Source organism: Ovis canadensis, chromosome 8 (genome assembly GCF_042477335.2).
Source record: "Ovis canadensis isolate MfBH-ARS-UI-01 breed Bighorn chromosome 8, ARS-UI_OviCan_v2, whole genome shotgun sequence".
NCBI classification, from domain to species: domain Eukaryota; kingdom Metazoa; phylum Chordata; class Mammalia; order Artiodactyla; family Bovidae; genus Ovis; species Ovis canadensis.
In genome coordinates this window covers 101658260-101678338 of record NC_091252.1, presented here as the reverse complement: position 1 = coordinate 101678338, position 20079 = coordinate 101658260, and the positions used below count along the sequence as shown (strand labels likewise).

Here is a 20079-nt window from a genome sequence, read left to right as displayed (position 1 = left end):
CCACACCCTCCTCCTTCCCCCTCCCCCTCCTCCCATCACACCCTCCTTCCCCCCCTCCCTCCCCCTCCTCCCTCGCCCCTCCCCCTCCTCCCTCCCCCTCCTCCCTCGCCCCTCCCCCTCCTCCCTCCCCTACCCAGACTCCAGCTGCCTCGCGCCCCTCCCCCTCCTCCCTCCCCTACCCAGACTCCAGCTGCCTCGATGTTTTGTCCACACTTGGCTCAGCTTCACAAGCACATTCAACACGTTTATTTTTATAGCACATACATTATAAGGAAAAGCCAGGAGCACATTTAAGGGACAAAAGCCCTGAGTACGTCACCTCCCCTTCACCTGAGTTTTCTGGGGGCTGGACGGCCTCGCTCCACTTGCCTCGCTCGGGCGCCAAACCCCAGGCTCTGCAGCGTCTCAGCCACATGCCTCTGGCCTGGGGACACGCACACGATCACCTGTAATTTTGCGTCACCTCCTTGGAGAAAGGAGTGACAACGTGCAGTTGGGAAGAGGCCCAGTGAAAGAAGAGCATCTCTGAAGCCCAGCTCCGGAGGAGTCGGCCCGGCCCCCAGCGGCCTCCACACGGGCGCAGAGACAGAGGCCTGGGTGCTCCCGGGGAGGCGGGCCCTGGTGCTCTGCGGGCCCTGGGCCCCCTCCAGGCCCTTGGGAAGGGGCACCTGGGCTTCTGCCTGAAGTGGAAGCCCCCTCTCGTGTTGCCTGAAGGCCCAGCAGTAGGGGAGGCAGTTTGGAAAAAGACCTGAGACGGGGAAGAACAGCAGCAAGGCAGAGGAAGGAGGGAACCGCAGCTCAGCCGTGGGAATGCGAGCGTGGGGTGCGGGTGCCCACCCCCAACCCCGCCCCGCGTGCCCCGCAGAGCCCCGGCCCCGGTCAGCATAGATTAGGGGCAGCAGCAGAGCTGGGAGTGGCCCCTTCCTCATCCTGTGGATGGAGCGAGAGGAGACGCTGAGACCAGAGGCGGAGCTGCAAGGTCCCTCGGCTCAGAGAAGCCCTGCAGGTGCCACACCCGGGGAACCTGGGACCCAGCCGGAGGGGCTGGTGGTGCCCACGCTCCACAGCCACCCGGGTCAGACAACCCTTGAGGCAGCCACCATGATAACAAGAGCTGCAAATCCTGAGGGAGGGAGGCAGAGACCCCAGAGCCAGCCAGCCCCCTGGGCAGTGTGGCCAAGAGGAGCAGGCCTGGGAACAGGGGCACGGGACAGAGGCAGCGGCAGGGGACAGCAGCAGGAGGCAGGGGCAGGGGGCAGAGCAGGGGACAAGGGACAGGGGCAGGGGCAGGGGGCAGCGGAAGGGGGCAATGGCAAGGGGCAGAGCAGGGGGCAGGGGGCAGTAGGCAGGGGACAGGGGTAGGGGCAGGGGCAGCAGCAGGGGCAGGCGGCAGCGGGCAGGGGACGGGGCAGGGGCAGTGGCAGGGGCAGGCGGCAGCGGGCAGGGACAGAGGCAGGGGAGAGCGGCCCCCCCGGGCAGCCACGTCGCAGCAGTACCGAGTGCGTCCTGCAGCAGATGGGTGAGCCGGCTGTTCCGGTAGGGGATGTGGCCTCTGCCCTCCGCCAGCGCCCCCAGGACATCTGAGAGGGCTGCCAGACTCCGGTTTATGCAGGAAGTCTCCCTCAGGGCTGGCCCTGTCACTCCAGACACACCTGGGGGATACAGAGACCCCTCATACAAGATTCACATGAATCCTTGCTAACATCAAGAGGCATCAGAAAAGCAAAACAGGCGGTGTGGGAAGACTGCACTCTGCAGAGCTGCGTGGAGGAGACCCTGTCACTGGACATCCCCCCGTGATGACCTGTGGCACCGGCGGGGAAAGCCCTGGGGGAGCCAGGCTCCCCTCCCTGTCGGGAGCCCGCGGGGCAGCGTGGGAACTAACACTCTGGGCCTCGGTGCTGAGACGGTGCCAGAAGGGAGGGGCGAGACTCAGAGGGCATTGGGGGACGCCACCTGTGGGAGCCCCGAGGCCCAGCCACCCAGGGGCAGGCTCCCTGCACTCACCCGCACACTCGCTGCCCGCCAGGTCCACAAGCTGCAGGGTGGCGTGCACTTGCCCCAGGGGGTCCGGGGCTGCCCGCCGGAGTCTGTGCCCACAGGTCCTTGGGGGCACGGGCGGGCTCTGCCTCCTCCCGGTGGCTGGCAACCGAGATCCAGGCCGGCGGGGCTCTGTGGACGCTGACCGATCTGACTGCAGAGCTGCAGCAGGGGTGTGAGAAGAGATGAGAGACGGTGCCCAAGCTCCCTGGGTCTACCCCCGAGGCGGGAGCCCCCCCCAGCTCCGCCCTGCAGGCCCGCACCTCACAAGAAGTGAGACCCTTCCTCTTGAACACGGACGGGAAAAGGGCCCAGAGACGCTGAAGGGGTCAAAACGCGAATTAAAGTCTAACTGTGCGCACTCAGTCGCTAAGTCACGTCCGACTCTTTGTGACCCCGTGGACTGCAGCCCACCAGGCTCCTCCGTCCACGGGCTTCTCCAGGCAAGAGCACTGGAGTGGGGTGCCATGTCCTGACCCAGGGAATCCCGCACTGGCAGAAGGATCCTTTACCACTCAGCCACCCAGGGAGCAATGCCTACTCAGTCCCAAGGAAACTAAACAAGCCCTGAGCTTCAAGTGGTCTCGGGACAAGCTGGGTCAGGCTGGTTTCCGCCTCCCTGGCCTGAGTTTGGAGTGTGAACGCCCTTTTGGGGTTAGCCCCTGGGCCCGGGGCTTCTCCCTGGTCTTCCTTACTGAGCATATGGTCAGTCCTCCCCCTGGACGGGTGGTCCTCCACAGGGTGCTGGCTCGCTGAACTTGGAGACACGTGTATTCAGGGCTGCAGCCCTGCCCCGGGGTCCTGAGGGCGGATGGGGGCGGGGGAGGGGGGGCAGGAGAGCATCCGCGCTCCCACCAGCCCCGCAAGTGATGCCAGTGCAGTGCCCTAGACCTTCTGGCCAACGAGGACCTGGCAACACGTGCGTTATCTTCTTACACGGCTGGAATCCTTTGTATACTGGCGCACGCGCACCTCTATGCCTCTATACCGGCGCGCGCCTCTATACCGGGGCGTGCGCCTCTATACCGGCGCGCGCCTCTACACTAGTGTGTGCCTTCTTAAACCCAAGTCACAGTCAGAGTGTCGTTCGTGATGCACACGTCGCGTTTCCCGGGAAGACGCGCAGTCTGTATCCTGCCCCCTCGTTCTCAGCCTGGGTCCCCCGGCTCCTGGAGTCCGGCTCCTGCAGACCCTCCCCGGGCTCTGGGCTTGCTCAGAGCCTGCAGCAGGCGGGCTCCTCCCACCCTACGCTCATTTCTACCACGGGCACTGACCTGGCGAGGACAGCCGCCCGCTGCGTCCGCGGGGGGAAGTGGCTGTGGCCAGGGTCACAGTTATCACCAGGTGAGATCGCGAGGACTCGGCATGCACCGCGGTGGGCTGCTTCGCCCGCAGCTGCAGACCCCCGCCCACGAGCGTCAGGAACTGCGCGGCACTGCGGACCGACCTGCGGGGGCACGAGCGGGCTCTGAGGGGCCGGGGGTGGTCGGGGAGGGCCCGCCTGCACGGACGCCTCTGACACAAGCCACATGTACCCAGCTCAGGAGAGCAGCGCGTCTTAGACAGAAGTAAACAAGAAATCCAGCGTTTCACTTTACAAGGTCTGTTGACTCATCGCGCCTCTCATTGCTTTTCCCTGAAGTAATCAGCTGGTTCTGAACCGAATGGAGCTTCCCAATCTTCTCAACGTCAAGCCTACTTGAATTTATGGTGCCCTCAAGGACTCCAAGATTTTAAAATATTTTCTCTATCAAACCAAACTTCATCAAATTTATGAAATGCAAAGTTAATTTGCTGTCTTCTCTTAATTGATGAGATAAGCAGAACTCCTGGTCTGCAGGAGAAAACGTTCTGCTCATGACATCTAACTGATCGTCTCAGTTGTCCTGTCGTAACTGGTCATGACATCAGTTAAAAGCTGGCAGTTTGGGTTAGCTCGCGTAAACTTATGGTCAGAGGCGCGACTTCCTTTAGGCTTTTTCAAATGTTAGAAATGACTCACAGCACATATATGTGTGTGGCGGAGTCCCTCTGCTGTCCGCTTGAAACAATCACAACACTGTTAACAAAATAGCTTTTTTTAAAAAAAGAGATAGTCTGAAGACCCTTCCTCCACTGACTTTGAGACCCCAGAATGGGTGGCATGACCTTGACCCTTCGTGCCTTCTCCTCCATGTGGGTCAGTCAGGTGAACCCTGCCCAGAGCAAACCTGATTCCTGAATGTGAGTTTAAGAACATGGAGCTCTGGAGGAGAAGCTGATTCCTTGGTGTATTCGGTAAAATTCTGATATGCCAAGGGACCCAAGGACACCGGTGCCTAACCGAGGGGCCTCTGGAGGGTCCTGGGGCTTCTGCACGCCTGTCCCTCAGCTGAGCCTCGGGGATAACGCCTGTCCTTAAAGAAGATATTTTAAAGCACCATCTAATTTGTCTTCATTATGACTTTAAAAGATCATTTCTAAAGCAAATTGAAAGCGGAGAACTGCACCCTGGGCAAATAAACACAGTGAGCCCTCTCTCAGGCGGAGCGCCGAGTCCGATGGCCTGCCTGGTTCTTCCCCTTGAAGCTGCTGCCGCTCGCAGAGCTCAGCGCCGGGTCACTCACTGGTAGGTCAGCCCGCAGACCACCTTCCTTCCTTGCTGGGTCGGCAGCACCTGTCGCTTCACCCCAGATGCCACTCGACAGCTGTCGTTAGCCAGAAGGTCAAAAATGTCATTGTTGTAAACTTCCACTATGGAAACGTCCAGCTCCGGGCTCCTTGACGCATCTTCTGAAATAAGCCTGGAGGAGGGGTGAGGCACACAAGATACGAAGCCGTCAGAGGAGCGTAGAGAACGCCGGGGAGACAGGGGTTACAGAGAGACTTCCAACATGCCGCAGCCAGAGGCCGAGCAACGGGCTGCCAAACTCAGGATTCAGGAGCCCTGGGCGGCGTCTCGCTGGCCACGCAGGAAGAAGGGAACATCCTCTTTAAACTGCAGAGAAAATGACTGTCTTGGGAACACAGTTATTTTGTCTGAGTTGTATCTAAATCAATGCTTTCTGCCCTCAAACCCTAAATACAGTGTAAAGATGCTTGAAGAGCCCACAGTCTTGACCCAGAAGTCACCACGCCCAAGCTGAGTCCCACACAGAAGCCCAAAGCAGGCTTTGAGCTCTGGTCCAGCAACCAGGCTTGTTTATTTTAAAATCTGTTCCATTTCAGGAAGCTTGAGTCCATGGTGTAGAGTGAATCCCCCTCCTACAGTGCCTTTCAACTAAGCCTTCCCCACAACCTTTCTAAAACCCACCGAGACGCTAAAGAAAACCACCACACATCCTATTTTGTTTCAACCTTTAAAGTACTACATGCAGACTGCAGATGACTTTAAAAGCAAAGACAAGACACGCTTAGAGCAAAACCTCACGGTCCCGCCCCAGAAGCAGTGACCGCTGAGCCCGGCCCCCTCCCTGCTGCACAGCGTCCCTGCTCCGTCCCTCTGACCTCACGCCCCACACCACCTGGTCACCAAGGAGGCATGACCGTGTCCTTGGTGCTGGCCCGGGAAAGCCAGTCTGATTCTGACCGTGCTTCTCTTGTCGTAAAGACACTCTGAGCCCTGGCCTGGGCGAGTCCCACATAAGCACTGCTCGGGGGGCTCTGCATCCGCATCCACGAGACGTCTAGCCAGGCATAGCCTCGTCTAAAGACAAACAGCTACGGAGATCAAAAAGAAGAACGTGAGCTAAGCTGTCTCGTGAAAGTAATCGCTGGCAAGGAGTTCTAGATATCTGGATAGCTCTCAGCACTGGGTTTTCCTGAGAAAACTCTAAGCGAAAGTCTGAAAAGTGAAAAACCAAGGGGAGCTAAGCTAGAGACTGTGCGTCCCTCCCGACACGTCAGGAAAAACGCACTTGGCTCCATCTCTCCGAGGGGCCCCAAACCGGAATGAGACATCTCATCTCTACAGTACCCGGGAGCTCACGGAAACGATTTTCTTCTGTTTGATTATTTGATTTCTTTAATCCATTGATTCACTTGTCCCACAAGAATTGCTCAATTGGTGGCAAATTTCTGCAAACAATGTCAACAGGTAGTCCTCAGTCTTGGCTTTGAAGAAACAAAGTGCTCAGTAGGCAAATGACCACCAGGGCGTGATATGCTTTATATAAAATACACATAGGCTTCCTGAGATGGCACCACGGGGCAGTCGCAGGGCCCAGAGGCGGTGGAGAGAGGCGGCGACCCGGCCCACAAGCGGCCCTCCAGGCCTCCCGGCTCTGTGTCCCCGGCGGCGGTTCCTGCACGTGTGCCCCGGGTCCTGACCGCTTCCATTCCGTTGCAGGCTGAATGCACTCACATGCACGGTTAGTATTCCCTGTGGCCCCAGCGGTGACTGTGTGTGTTAACTGCTCAGTCGTGTCTGCCTGTTTGTGACCCCATGGACTGTAGCCTGCCAGGCTCTTCTGTCCATGGGATTCTCCAGGCAAGAATACTACAGTGGGTTGCCATTCCATCCTCCGGCGGATCTTCCCGACCCTGGGATGGAACCTGTGTCTCCTTCATTGCAGGCAGATTCTTTTCCACCAAGCCACGAGGGAAGCCGCCACGGCGCCCAGCAGGTAGAAAGGTGGACGTGAAGGTCACTCACGCGTGTCCGACTCTTTGCGACCCCGTGGATTATACAGTCCATGGATTTCTCCAGGCCAGAACACTGGAGTGGGCAGCCTTTCCCTTCTCCAGGGGATCTTCCCCACCCAGGGATCGCACCCAGGTCTCCCACACTGCAGGCAGATTCCTTGCCAGCTGAGCCCCCAGGGAAGCCCAGCAGCTAGAAAAGCCTTGCAAATGCCTTTGCCGAGAAGGCGGCTGAGCTCAATGTGGAGGGTGTGGGGGCCACAGCTGGTTCCCAAGAAGCGGGGTCAGGGGGCGGCATCGAAGGAAGAAAGAATCCACCCTGGACTTCATTGAAAATGCCAGGGACAGCCTCCTTTGGTCCGGTCTGCAGTTCCAGAGTAATCATTTTAGGGCAAGAGGTCATGTAAACGCCCTCTGACACCGACGCCCGAGGTTGTGCTGGTTTTATGCTGGGTTTGGCCTCAGGCCCAGACTCACCCGCCAACACGGCTGCACGGGTTCCTTCCCAGGGTTTGTCCACTTCTGATCAGAAATTGAAGAGGTAGAAACCTTCCACGTCTGGACCATTAGTCCTATTTTTGCGAGCGATGGCAGTGAGCCCTCGGGGTGGGGGGGGGTGCGGGGGTGGTGAGCTGCGCCCACGGCTGCTGCTCGGAAGAAGAGTCAGCGCTGAATAGGAAGGCTCTAACTCATTTCACTCCCAAGACTCAAAACGTGAAAATCCCGCTCTAGAAGCAGGTGATTTAAATGCTCGTCGCCGGGAGGCCACCACGAGGCAAAGCCGTGTGTCCTGTCTCTGGAGACGCTGACTGTCCAAGCGTTGTCTGAACAGCCTCGCTCCGGCGTTTCCGGGGGCTGCCATCCTGCCCTGGGCCTCGGCCTCTGCTTGCCACCCTCGGGAACGAGCTCCTCGACTTGCCAAGGGAGCACTGCCTACGTTGGTCTTGCGGGTCATCGTGTGTCTGCAAGTCCAGCTTTGGCCTGGACCGGACCTGCGAGCAGGCACGTGGCTCACACCAGGATCCAGTGAAGGAAAACTCAGGGGAATGCTGTTGGCCCGTGTCCCCGCTGGTCAGGGCTTTGCCAGCCCTCTGGGGCCCTGCACGAGAGGACAGCGGGGGCGCGAGGCTCCCCCTCTTCCGGCCCCGTCTCTGGCCTGAGCTCATTCAATCGCCTCCTCTGTTTCTGGGCCTTGAAGGCAGGCTGGGCAGGGAGGTGTCGCCGGTCGATGGCTTGAGGCCTGCCGCAGCCACGCTGTCTCCAAGGGTCTGGACGGTTGTCTTAGCAGCACGGGTGCAGCCGCTTCAGATGTGGGCGGGGGAGTCGGGGGCTTCTCCTCTAGAGGCTGCCAGTCCGCCCGCCCTCCCACCCACTCCCCACATCTCCGAGTCCCTGTCCCAGGACGCCCAGGAAAGCCGCGTGGTCCTGCCTGGCTCTCACACGGTGACACCCGGCTTCCAGCCAGCTGCCCGCTGCGGGTCCCTGGGGAGGGACCAGGAGACTCCCCGGGCAGCGCCGAGGCCTCCGGCTCTTGAACTAGAAAGAAACACTTCACGTGGTCTGCGTCCCCAGAAGGAGGCCTTTGCCCTTGAGCGGTGAGCCCTGTGTCTGCGAGAGCAGCTCTGCCGTTCACAGACGTCCCGCCCGTGGAGCTCAGGCCTGGCCGTTGCCTGCCCGGGCCTATGAAACAGCTCAGGGCCCCTGAGCTGGCCTGGGTCCCCAGGCTTCCCTGTGCGTTCTGACGGTCGCCTGAGCACCGCCCTCGAGGGCTACATCCCACGGAGACCTGCAGGACGCTTGTGATAGCTGCGGCTCCCCAGTGCTGACAGTCTGACCTCCTAGGAAATGGTCTCATCCTGAAAATCACAAGGGACAAGTGGAGAAAGACAACAACCAAAAACTGGGAAATGTTTCACCAAGGTTCATTTTCAGAAAGGGTTAGTAGAAGCGAGTTAACAAATGCGTCTCTTCTGTGCACGAATAATGAAAGAATATTGGTTCCAAGAGGCACCAAAACGTCAGGCTTTTGTGAGAGTCACGTTTCGCCCTGATTTTCAGACACTGAAGGATGACTCAAGCAGATACGGAGACAAAACCTGAGTTCCAGGGGTCGGGAGCTCAGAGGGCACCCGGGCACGTGGCTCCCTGCTGCGGGAGACGCCTTCCTCCCGGGACTGACGGCTTCCCCGGAAACTTAGGGCGCACGCGCAGAGTGCACCTGTGGCTCAGACAGAACGCACGGAAGCCAGGCCGGGCGGCGCGCACGGGGCTCCCGGGGCAGGAGGTCACGATGTGCAGGAGGAGACGTCGGGACACGGTCTCAGCTCCGGAGCCCTGCCCCCCGGGCTGCTGGGGCCAGCATTCCTGGTTTCTCCTCGCAGCCGCTGCCGGGGCAACCCCGTGACAGTGCGGAGGATGCGGCTCCGGGACCCCTGGGCCCTAGTGGGACGGGAGCCTCTTCAGTCGCCCGCGAAGAGGATCGGCGTGTCTGCCTCCCCGGCCAGGGGGCAAGGCGAGACCACGGGGCTCCCTCTGCCCCCTCAGCTGCAGAACGGGAGCCCCACCTCTGCCCCCAGCCCCCGACACAAGAAGCTGTCCAACTGGGGAGCCCTTTGAGAAGCGTTGCCTTACTTGGAATAGTCAGCATGTCAGCATTATGGATAGATTCGCAGCGTCTGTGGTGGAAACGCCCGGTTCTGACCGTGTCCTAAGGGAGGACGGGCGTGGCCTCCCGTCTTAGGCCCGGGTCTGCCGCACCCCGCCCTGGTCCTCGCCGCCCGCCCGGTACCTGAAGAGCTCTGCAGCCGCCCTGGGGATGATGCCCGTGTCGCCGCGGGGTTCCGACGGCAGGGCCGGCTCCTCCTGGCAATGCGGGCCCAGCATGGTGAAGCTCTTCCCGCTTCCCGTCTGCCCGTAAGCCATGATGCAGACATTGTACCTGAAAGGCAAGCCGGACTTCAGGGCAGAAAGACACGCGGAGGGCCTGGCGCCGTGACCGGACTCTGAGCAGAGTGTTCGCGTGAGTGATTCCCTCTGAATCCTGCTCCCTGAAAAGCCCGCTCTGCGTTTAACCACACCTGTCTTTGGCATGACCCGCCCCTGTGGCTGTCTGGGTGCACACGGATGGTCATATCCGTGTTCACACACACATACGTCTCGGGACACCTGTGTCTCGTAGGCAGCTCTGCAGTCCCTCACAGGAGACCACGAGGAGACCATAGCCGGCCCGAGGAGTCCTTCCTGAGCCGGGCCCTCCTCCCAGAGTCCACTCACCCCAGCGTCCGGAGCCACCTGAAGCAAGGTCATCGTCATAGAGTCAGACTAACTAGAACGCACGCGGAAGTCTGCATATTTGCCTTTAATGTCTTAAAAATGTTTTCCCCGCTACGCTTTTAAAGATGATTTTGTCTGTTTTCGGCCCTGCCGGGTCTGCAGTGCCGCTCGGGCTCTTCTCTGTTGGGGGGTGGCGGCGAGCAGGGGCCTCCCCCTGGGTGCGGAGCCCTGGCTGCTCCTGGGGCAGATTCTTGAGCAGCGGAGCGCGGGCTCAGGGCGCGTGGGCTTCAGTACTTGTGGCCCTGCGCTTAGTTGCTCCGAGGCTCCTGGGACCTTCTCAGAGCAGGAATTGAACCTGTGTCCCCTGCATCGGCAGGCGGACCCTTTATCACCGAGCCAGCAGGGCAGCCCCCAGTCACGTAGGGCTCCTCACAAGGCTGCCTCCAGCTGAGCAAGCTCGTGAAGTGTTCTCACACCTTGGGGTTCTCTTAGCCAGACTGTGCCGAGCCGCTCGGGGCCCAGCCGGCCTGCCCCGCAGTCCTGGTTCGGGCTACTTTCATGCGGCTTGCTGCACAGGAGACGAGGACCACTGAGGGAGCTCAACAGCTTCTTCCGCCTGTGTGGTCAGCCCAGAAGGTCAGTGAGAAGAGGGGAAGCATCTGAAGGAATATTTGAACTAGGTCTGTGGTGTAGCTTTACACGCGTGGCTGCGGAGGTGCGGGGGGCCTGGCCTGGCTGAAGCTGAGCCCAGACTCCCATCCGCCTCCCGGGGGAGGAGACCCCAAAGGCAGGCCCCACGCTCAGAGGTTCTGATCCCTCGCTCAACTCTGCTCAGAGCCCTCCCCCCCTCCAGCCAGACAAGGGCCGTGGCTCCGGTCAAGGGATGCTGAAGAGTGTTCTGACAGGTCCACGCCTTGAACAGTGATCCAGGAAGCCCTCTTCCTCCAAGGGCAACTGTTCCCTCAATCGAAAAGACGACGGCAACCAAATGCAAGGGCGAAAACCCATCGAGGGCCTCTCCGCCATCACCCTGCCTTTCTCTTCTCCCAGAACCGAGACAACTCCAGGCATTTATAACAAACCCCCCAGCATCCCACCTCTCACACCTTCCCCGAGAGATGCACGTGTTTGGGGGTGGGGTGGGGAGGGGAGTGCCTTTGCCGGGACAAATGGGCATCTGCAGGGACCTTCCAGGCCACTGAGGAATAGAGAGAGGGGAGACACAGCCCAAGACTCAACGTGCGCATCTATTTCATATTTACAACAGGCAGAGACCATGTTAACCACGATGACATTATTTCTGGAATCTGCTTACTTGAAAGATGCCTACTTAGGGGAAAAAAAGAGAGAGAGAAAGATTCTCCTATTGTTTTCAAGGGAAGAGCTCTTTTTGTTAGATGGACAGAAAAATCCCAGTGCTCCAGCGGGTGGGCCAGGGAGGCGTGAGCAGTGGGCGACACGTGGCTTCTGCGCTGACCTGACTCTTGGGGTCACGGCTCCCCACACCCCCTGAGGTCAGAGGCGGCTGCACTGTGGCTGGGTCCAACCCTGCCATTACAGTCCCCTTTCACTGGTGCTGGGCAAGCGCAAATATGCCTTCTTCTGGGTGCTTGATGTCAACTTCCACATCAAGCCCAGATTCTTCAAAATGCCCCGAAGTGGGGAGTCTCGCTCTACGTGCTCGTCTCAGCTAAGCCGGCAGAGCCGCCCATGGCGCTGCTGGAAAGCGACCTTTGTCCCCAGGTCATGGCTACTGCCTTGGGAGCTAGTGGCGGAGCCCACGGGGAGAGGCTCCTTCCGCCGGGACAAGCCCCTCGATCTGGCGTCAGCCTCCTTAACAGACTTTACAGGGCTGAAATGTGCAACGAATCCCGGAGAGAAGGCAGCTGCCCTCTCAGTCTGAAGACGACACGTGACTTGAGGGGAGGATCGTCAGTGTTCCTGCCTGGAGGGTCCCGTGGGCAGAGGAGCCTGGCGGACCACGGGGCACAGGGTCTCAAAGAGCGGGACCTGAACGAGCAGGCACGCTCTGCACGCGACATAGCGGGATGATCATCGGGACCCAAGGCACCCGTGTTCCTTTACCAGTCACTCCTCAAATCACGTCTCGGCCTCCTCCCGGGAAAGGGCCGTGGACGCCAGGCCATGGGTCTGCTTTATGCGCACAAAATACTCGGACACTAACGCCATAGCCTCATCTGTAGCAGGGATGAAATCTACTTCCATTGACCTCCCACTGCGATAGTCGACCTCGGAAATGTCTGCACTCACCCATCCAAGAAGGCCGTAAGAAGGGGACACACATCCTCAAACACTGCTCTCTGAGATTCTGCTGGGCCGTAAACTCTGAGAGGCAAAGGGAACACGATGCATTATTGGGAGAAAATATAAAAAGTAAGGGTGAGTCAGTCAGTCACGCCCGACTCTTTATGACCCCGTGGACTGTAGCCCACCAAGCTCCTCTGTCCGTGGGATTCTCCAGGCAAGAATCCTGGAGTCAGTTGCCATTTCCTTCTCCAGGGATCTTCCCAACCCAGGGATCGAACCTGGGTCTCCTGCATTGCAGGCGGATTCTTTACCATCTGAGCCACTAGGGAAGCCCTGAGCTTTACTTTATTGTCCAAATGCAGAAACTTGAGAAAAATATCCTTGCATACTTCTCATAGGAATCCCAACACAGTCAACAGTCTTTTTTTTTTTTAGCAACAAAAGATTAATTATATTACTTTTCAAGCTAACAGAGGTTAAAGAATGAAAATTGCTTCCTCTGTTATAAAAATGTAATAAACATAAACAAAGTTATAAATGCTTGCAAAGCAGAAAGAAAAGGCAAGCAAGAAAAAAAGGATATCACATAATTATTCCCAAACTAAATTAGTTCCACTTAAGTGGGTCCAACAATAAGGATGTAAAAATCATACTATGGCAATATTTGATATGTAATGTTAATTTTTATGTTCACGCCCTTAAAAATGTTTTCCTAGGCCTCAGGTTGGTTCAGCCAAATGTTAGGACACAAAATGGGACTGGAATGCTGGCTATGACAAGGCAATCCCGTGCGGTTATGTATCTATCAACACGTACGAATAAACCAAAGCAGGAAGTGACTTCCAGAAACCGTGGTTCACTGCACAGCGCTGAACAAGATGGGAACAACGCCGGCGGGGAGAGGCAGGGCCGGCGCCCAGAGCTGCCGAAGCCAAGGTGAGTCGTGTGTGAACCGAGCGTGGTTGGATTTTAAGCTTCATTTTCTGAAACACAGGTTTTTATTTAGCTGGAACCAAAGCTTTCTCTTCTTTCACTTCCAAACTGTGTCCTAATGCCCAGTGGGGCCAGTTCACCTCTAGAAGCAGGGCTGGTTTTCCACTTCAGGAGCCTTCCTTACAAAATGCTGCTCGCTGAGCACGAGGGCGTTTACAGCAGTGGGCTGTCTGAGCTCTTACTTAACTTGTCACCCCAAATCCCACCGAATAACAAGAGCAGGGAGAACAGCGAAAGAGTCCAGTCTGCGCAGCGCCAGCTCCGACAGTCACCCACCCCCTGACCTCATCTGAGCCCCCGCCTGGCGCCCTCTGCAGCCGACTCAGGTCCAGCTCGTCCATAAATGCTCACTACCTGCCTCCAAGGGGTGATGACTCTTCAGTAAGCCATCACAGTGTTACCACTGTCACACTTTTAAAAATTAACACTAATTCCTCAGTGTCATCCAAGAAGAGGGCAGCATACACATTTCTCCAGTGTTCTGAGAAGGGTTTTTCCCATCAGTTTTTAAACATCCTCGCAGCTGGCCGAATGTCTTCACAGATGTTCATGGGTGGCAAACTCTTTCTAGGAGGGAGACATTTTAGGCTCCACGCACGTATTATTTAAAGAGACCCTGGAGTCTTTCTCACCGAGGAGGGACGGCCCCTCACAGGCCTGCTGCCTGCTCTGCTACTCAACATAGTGCTGAGCCCTGTCGGCCAGCTCAGGGACCCTCAGACCGCTGAGCAGGAGGACACGCTGACTCTGCTCAGAGCTGATTCGGCCAGACGTCCCAGCAATCCGGAGCTGAATGATGAGACAGTTCCCAAATCAACAAGAGGGTCTAGTAAAGTAGCGAGCGGTGTGATTGCAAAACCCAACAGCATTCAGGCTTACTAACTAAGCGAGCTCCCAGGTACAACGGGAGAAAGATGGTACACGAGATAGGAAAACGAAAATTTAAAAACCCTAGGCAGAAATTTGAAGAGAAATGTCTAAGCCCTTTATGAAGAACACCATGAACCACCCCTGAAAGACACGTAATTCCACCCGAATGAGCGAGCAGGCATTCGGCGCTGTGTCCCTGGCTATGACGTCTCACCGTGGAGATGTCCCCACCTCACCTGGTTCACTAGGTCCCGTCCCAACTGGGTCACGAGGTCCATGTGAGAAATCGGACCGTGCAAGTGCCAGAGCCTATGGGGGCACGCCTGTGTGACGCAGGAGGCTCCCACATGACTATGGTAAAGAGAGGAAAAGAGCTCTCACGAGGCTGAGCGATATTAGACGCGAGGAAAAAGAGCCAAGTGACCAACTGTGAGAGAAATAGAGGCAACTTAGTCACAGACAGAAGGTTGATTTCCCTAATATAGAAAGTGCCCCTAAGACTAGAGCAGAGCAAATTTAGAGTATAAGAGAGCAGTCCTTAAACTTCTAATCAATTCCTTACATTAGAAATCCTTTCTATACTTTCATGGAAGAACACCTAGAGACAGGAAGACTTTGCAGAAACACGTCAGAGTCACATGAAGGACGTCCGACCTGACCCCGAGGGGCACAGAGAGATGCCATTTCTCCCCACGGCCAGCAGCCAACCTGGGGCCCCCACGGGCCGGGACTCGGAGGGCCAGGACAGGCGGGCGGAGCGGGGGGCAGGACGCAGGCCGGGGCGGGGGGACCGTTCTCTGCTCCCGGCTCCGCCCAGTCCGCTGGCTGTGGAGGCCCAGGGCCTGCGCCTCTGCCCACCCCGCCCTCCCCTGAGCTGGACCCTGGCCGTGGGGACAGGCCTAGCCTCACCCGCTCCATGGGCCCCCATACAGCATCTTGCCCGTAACGGGCTCAGTCAACGCTGGAACGGCTACACATAGGAATTACTACAAATGTGTTCGCAGACACATCACAGCATGAAGACACACACACAACAGACAGACACAGCCAAGAGGCCTCCAGCTGCACAAATCATCCTCAAAACAATAAAAGTGACCGATTTTTCCCCTGCATTTTGGGTCAGTTCCTGTCACTTTAAAAATAATATTTTGCTGTTCTCTGGAGAGACCACGTTCTTCTGACCCTGAGTCCATCAACAGTTTCCTGAAAGGCAAGGCAGCTTTCTCCTGCTGTGTTTGTTTTCAAAAAGGAGTTAAGTGGGGCTTCCCTGGTGGTCCAGCGGCTAAGACCCTGCATCCCCAGCTCGGGTTCCATCCCAGGTCAGGGAACTAACTCTCGCATGCTGCGTGCCTCAGTGAAGACCAGGGATCCCACGTGCTGCACGAAAGCCCAGCACAGCCAAATAAAGAAATAACTGGACGTGACCCTGGAGCCAAAAGCAGCTGCATCTGTGCCCTCGCACTGCTCTGGGTCAGGAGCCGGGTGGGGCTGTGGCTTCCTGGTGGCTGATCCCAAGGATGGCATTGCGCCTGCGTGCTCCCGGGGTCTAAACACCCAAGGAGCCCTGAGCAGACAGCATGGGGACAACCTACCCTGAGGGCCCCTCACCTCTGAGCAGAGAGCACGGGGACCACCCTGAGAGCCCCTCACCCCTGAGCAGAGAGCACGGGGTCGACCACCCTGAGGTCCTCTCACCCCTGAGCAGAGAGCACAGGGTGGACCACCCTGAGGGCCCCTCACCCCGCCCGAGGGAGACGGGGCGGTGCTCCCCTCCCCCCTCGTGAGGGCAGACATCTGCGTCGAGCCCCGTGTCCTCGTCCGTCCAATGGTGACGGAGAGGTGTGCGCATCTCTGCTTCCAGAGACAGGTCTGCTCGCCTCTCCTTCAGGCTCCGTCACTTTTGCCTCTCCTTCGGAAGCTCTCTCACTGCCTCAGGGCTGTGATCCCTCAGCGCGGATTCCTTTGTTACTAGGAAATGACCCTCTTGCTCCCAGGTAATATTATTATTAATCTGAAATCAAGCCGAGAGTAAGCAGACAGCCTCCTGATGAGGGTGAAAGGGGAGAAGGAAAAGCCGGCTTAAAACTCAATATTCAAAAGGCTGAGATCATGGCATCCAGTCCCATCCTTTATGGCAAATAGATGGGGAAACAATGGAAACAGTGAGAGACTTTATTCTCTTGGGCTCCAAAATCACTGTGGACGGTGACTGAGGCCATGATGTCAAAGACACTCGCTCTTTGGAAGAAAAGCTGTGACCAACCTAGACAGCACATTAAAAAGCAGAGGCATCACTTTGCCGATAAAGGTTCCTATAGTTAAAGCTATGGTTTTTCCAGCAGCCATGTACAGATGTGAGAGTTGGACCGTAAAGAAGGCTGCGTGCTGAAGAATTGATGCTTTCAAGCTGTGGTGTTGGAGAAGACTCCTAAGAGTCCCTTGGACCGCAAGGAGACGGAACCAGTCCATCCTGAAGGAGATCAGTCCTGAATACTCACTGGAAGGACTGATGCTGAAGCTCCAATACACTGGCCGCCTCATGCGAAGAACTGACTCATTGGAAAAGACCCTGATGCTGAGAAAGACTGTGGGCAGGAGGAGGAGGAGGAGGAGGAGGGTGAGACGGTTGGATGGCATCACCGGCTCGGTGGACGCGAGCAAGCTCCGGGAGAAGGGCAGAGGAGCCTGGCGTGCTGCAGTCCTTGGGGTTCCAGAGAGTCAGACACGACTCAGCAACTGAACAGCAACAACTTTGATATGAACAGAGTCACTCCAGCAAGATTTTTTTTACATGGTTTGTTTGTTTGATTAAATCAGGATCCTCCTATCACAAGCGCCAGATAGGTGCGTTAAAGTCTCTCTGAAAAAATGTATGGTATTTTAAAAGTCCTCAAACAGGGCAGTCTACTTTCTGAGGCCGCAGCCCTGTGCCCGCTGACCGGCGCACTGCGTTGCCGCCCGCCGGGGGGGGGGGGGGGGAGGGCGAGCCCCTCACCAGGAAATGCCCCAGCGGCCTCGGCAGACACGCCCGCCCCGCCCCCAGCAAGTGCTTCCCTGGCGGTAAAGCGCCTGGCCGCAATGCGGGAGACCTGGGTTCAGTCCCTGCGTTGGGAAGATCCCCTAGAGAAGGAAATGGCAACTCACTTCAGTATCCGTGCCTGGAGAATCCCATGGACAGAGGAGCCTGGAGGCTACGGTCTACGGGGTCACAAAGAGTCGCACACGACTGAGCGACTGACACTTTCTCCCCCCTCACCTCCCAGCAGCCACTAGAGCTGTCTTGTCCAGAACGTCTGTAAAGGGACGAACCCCAGTGAACCTCTGGGTCCGGCCTCCTCTGCCCACGACGGTGGTCTGTCCTCCCTTTGGGCTGCCGTCCATCCCCGGGACCCTCAGGCTCCACCTCCCACCGGCTGAGGGGCAGCTGGCTTGTCCCCAGTTTTGCTGGTTATGAGTGAAGCAGCTGTAAAGCCCCACTGCCAGGGTTCGTGCAAACACGTGCGTAAACATTTCTGTGTCTCGGGTGAATGCCCGGGAGGGGGCTGCTGGGCGCAGCAGTCAGGGCTTTGCTGCGCGGCCTGCCCTCGCCGCTTGGACTGTCCGTGCCGTTTCCCACGTAGCCGTAGCCTGAGCCTCTGTCCTTGGAGTAGCGTCTGCTTGGGCGTTTCGCCCGCTTGTTCATCGGGCTGTCGTCTGACTTTCCAGACTTCTGTGTGTATTCTGGATCCGGTCCTTCGTAAGCTATGCGATTCCCAAATATTTTCGCCAGTGTGTGGCTCGTCCCCTCATCCTCTTAACAGCATCATAAACAAAAAAGAAAGCTTAACTTCTGATTCTTTTATGGATCGTGCTTTGGGCACGTTTCCAAGAACCCAAGGCTTCACCCAAGGTCACAGACTTTCCTCTGCGCTGCCTTCCACGAGCTATGTGGTTTCAGGCTTGACACTTAGTTTCCACTTTCGTTCATTTTTGCCAAAGCTGTGACATCTGGACAAGGATCCATTTCATTTCTGCCCATGGACGTCCAGCTGTTCCAGCATCCCTTGTGGAAAAGACTGACCTTCCTCCACTGAACGGCCTTTGCTCCTTTGCAGCTAGTAGAAATGATAGGATGAATTGTGCCTTCTATTAATCAAGCCCTTTGCTTTACCTGTCATCCTGAAAAACACTTACCTTTCAAACGTATACGTCTTATTAATCAAAGGGTGGCCAGGCCGGTTGCACTCCACCAGGACAGTCTCCTAGTGGGAGAAAGTTAAAAACAAAAAAAAGCAAGCTGGTGTCCCCTCAGGGCTACATTAACAGTGCTGAGCAGAGGGGGCAGAGCGTGGCCCCTGGGCCAATCGGCCGCTGCTGTAAACAGGTTCTGCAGGGACACAGCCCGCCCTGTCTGCTGAGGGTCTGTGGCTCAGTTCTCCTCCATAGAATGAGTAACTGAGACACAGGCCAAATGGCCCCAAGGACGGTGAGGTTCACTCTCTGGCCTTTTAGAGGGAAAGCCTGCCAGGCTCTTGATAGAAGCAAGTCAAGTCACAGAGAGACACACACATCGCTCCCCTCTGCCCTGGACCAGAGTCAGCCAGACCCAGCGGCTCTTTCAAGTGAGGCAGTGTCAGACTTCCCGGGGCTAAAGGAATCTTTCTCAGATGTTGTTATAATTCAGTTACGACCGGTGGATTGTTGTTCAAACACATCAGCTTTTGATCTGGCTAAACTATTTTCTTACACAACATCCTGTACGGAGGGAAGCCAAGGCGACTTGTGAGCAAGAAAGGAGCCTGAGTTTCTTTCCAGCACAGGAAGGGCGAGCCACTGGAGCTGGTTCCAGCGCTAAAACAAAACATGAATCGTGAAAACACAGCATAGAAGGGAAGAACGAAAGCCCCAGAGCTGCAGGGACGCGCGGCCCAGGGGCACCTGGCGCTCCTGGAAGAGCAGTCGGAGACTCTGGAGGGGCCGCGCTCCAAGTCTCACCGGCACCGTCTCACCAGCATCACCAGCTGATACCAGTGTACCTGGCGGCCGACTCAGCTGTGCCCGACTCTCTGCGACCCCATGGACCATAGCCCGCCAGGCTCCTCCGTCCATGGGATTCTCCAGGCAAGAGTACTGGAGTGGGCTGCCATTCCCTTCTCCAGGAGGTCTTCCCTGACCCAAAGATCAAACCCGAATCTTCTGCTTGGCAAGCGGATTCTATAGCAAGTGAGCCACCAGGGAAGCCCAACATTAGTGTATGTGTGTGTATATATATATATATATATACATGCAAAATAAATACACGTCCAAAAAGTGGCCTATCTGGGTTTTGCAGGCCAAAACTGTTTGCCTGTCGCCCCAGCCCCTGGACCTGGAGCCTGCCCAGCAGCCTGGGCCCCGCGCCCCGGTCCTGCGGCAAGCCTTCATGTTCCTGCTCCCTGACTGTGGGGCTGCTCCTTTAGCACAAGCCAGAATGAATCCCGGTGCCCCAGGAGGAACGGTCCAGACATAACCCCCATCTGAAGACAGGCTGAAGTCTACAAATGCCTCGGGTTTAACCACACAGAACAAGTGAGAACTGCTAAGGTGTGCAGTCTCACCCCAAAGCTCCAGGTCACCATCTGAGGCCCATCAGTTCAGTTCAGTCGCTCAGTAATGTCCGACTCTCTGCGACCCCATGAATTGCAGCACGCCAGGCTTCCCTGTCTATCACCAACTCCCGGAGTTCACTCAGACGCACAGAGTCGGACACGGCTAAAGTGACTTAGCAGCAGCAGCACGCCCATCTACAAAGCCATAAAGACCAGCCTGACCCCAGGAGGTGCCCACGACGCCCTAGGATGCCATCCCAGGGCACTGATCGCTGGATTTAAACAGCATCTGAGAGGACGCTGAGGGCAGGGCTTCATTTTCGCAGACACCGCGTCCGAGTTCTCTCCTGCCTGTCCTACGTCACCCCCTCGCGACGCCGCACACCCCTCCTTCTCACAAAGAAGCGTCCAGAGTGACCCCTCTTTTCCAAATCCGCATGCCCTTGAG

The 20079-nt window shown here is 57.3% G+C and overlaps 1 protein-coding gene across 1 annotated transcript; it reads right to left on the bottom strand.

Moving 5' to 3' along the window:
- Positions 1 to 220: 220 nt before the first annotated feature.
- KIF25 (kinesin family member 25) lies at positions 221 to 18645 on the bottom strand. The gene is made up of 7 exons (XM_069599330.1): positions 18238 to 18645; positions 9449 to 9598; positions 4647 to 4823; positions 3315 to 3487; positions 2008 to 2202; positions 1497 to 1652; positions 221 to 466 (listed from the first exon to the last, which is right to left on the bottom strand). The coding sequence occupies exons 2-7, from the start codon at positions 9580 to 9582 to the stop codon at positions 327 to 329; spliced, it is 975 nt and encodes a 324-aa protein (XP_069455431.1). The 5' UTR covers positions 9583 to 9598; positions 18238 to 18645; the 3' UTR covers positions 221 to 326.
- Positions 18646 to 20079: the final 1434 nt, after the last annotated feature.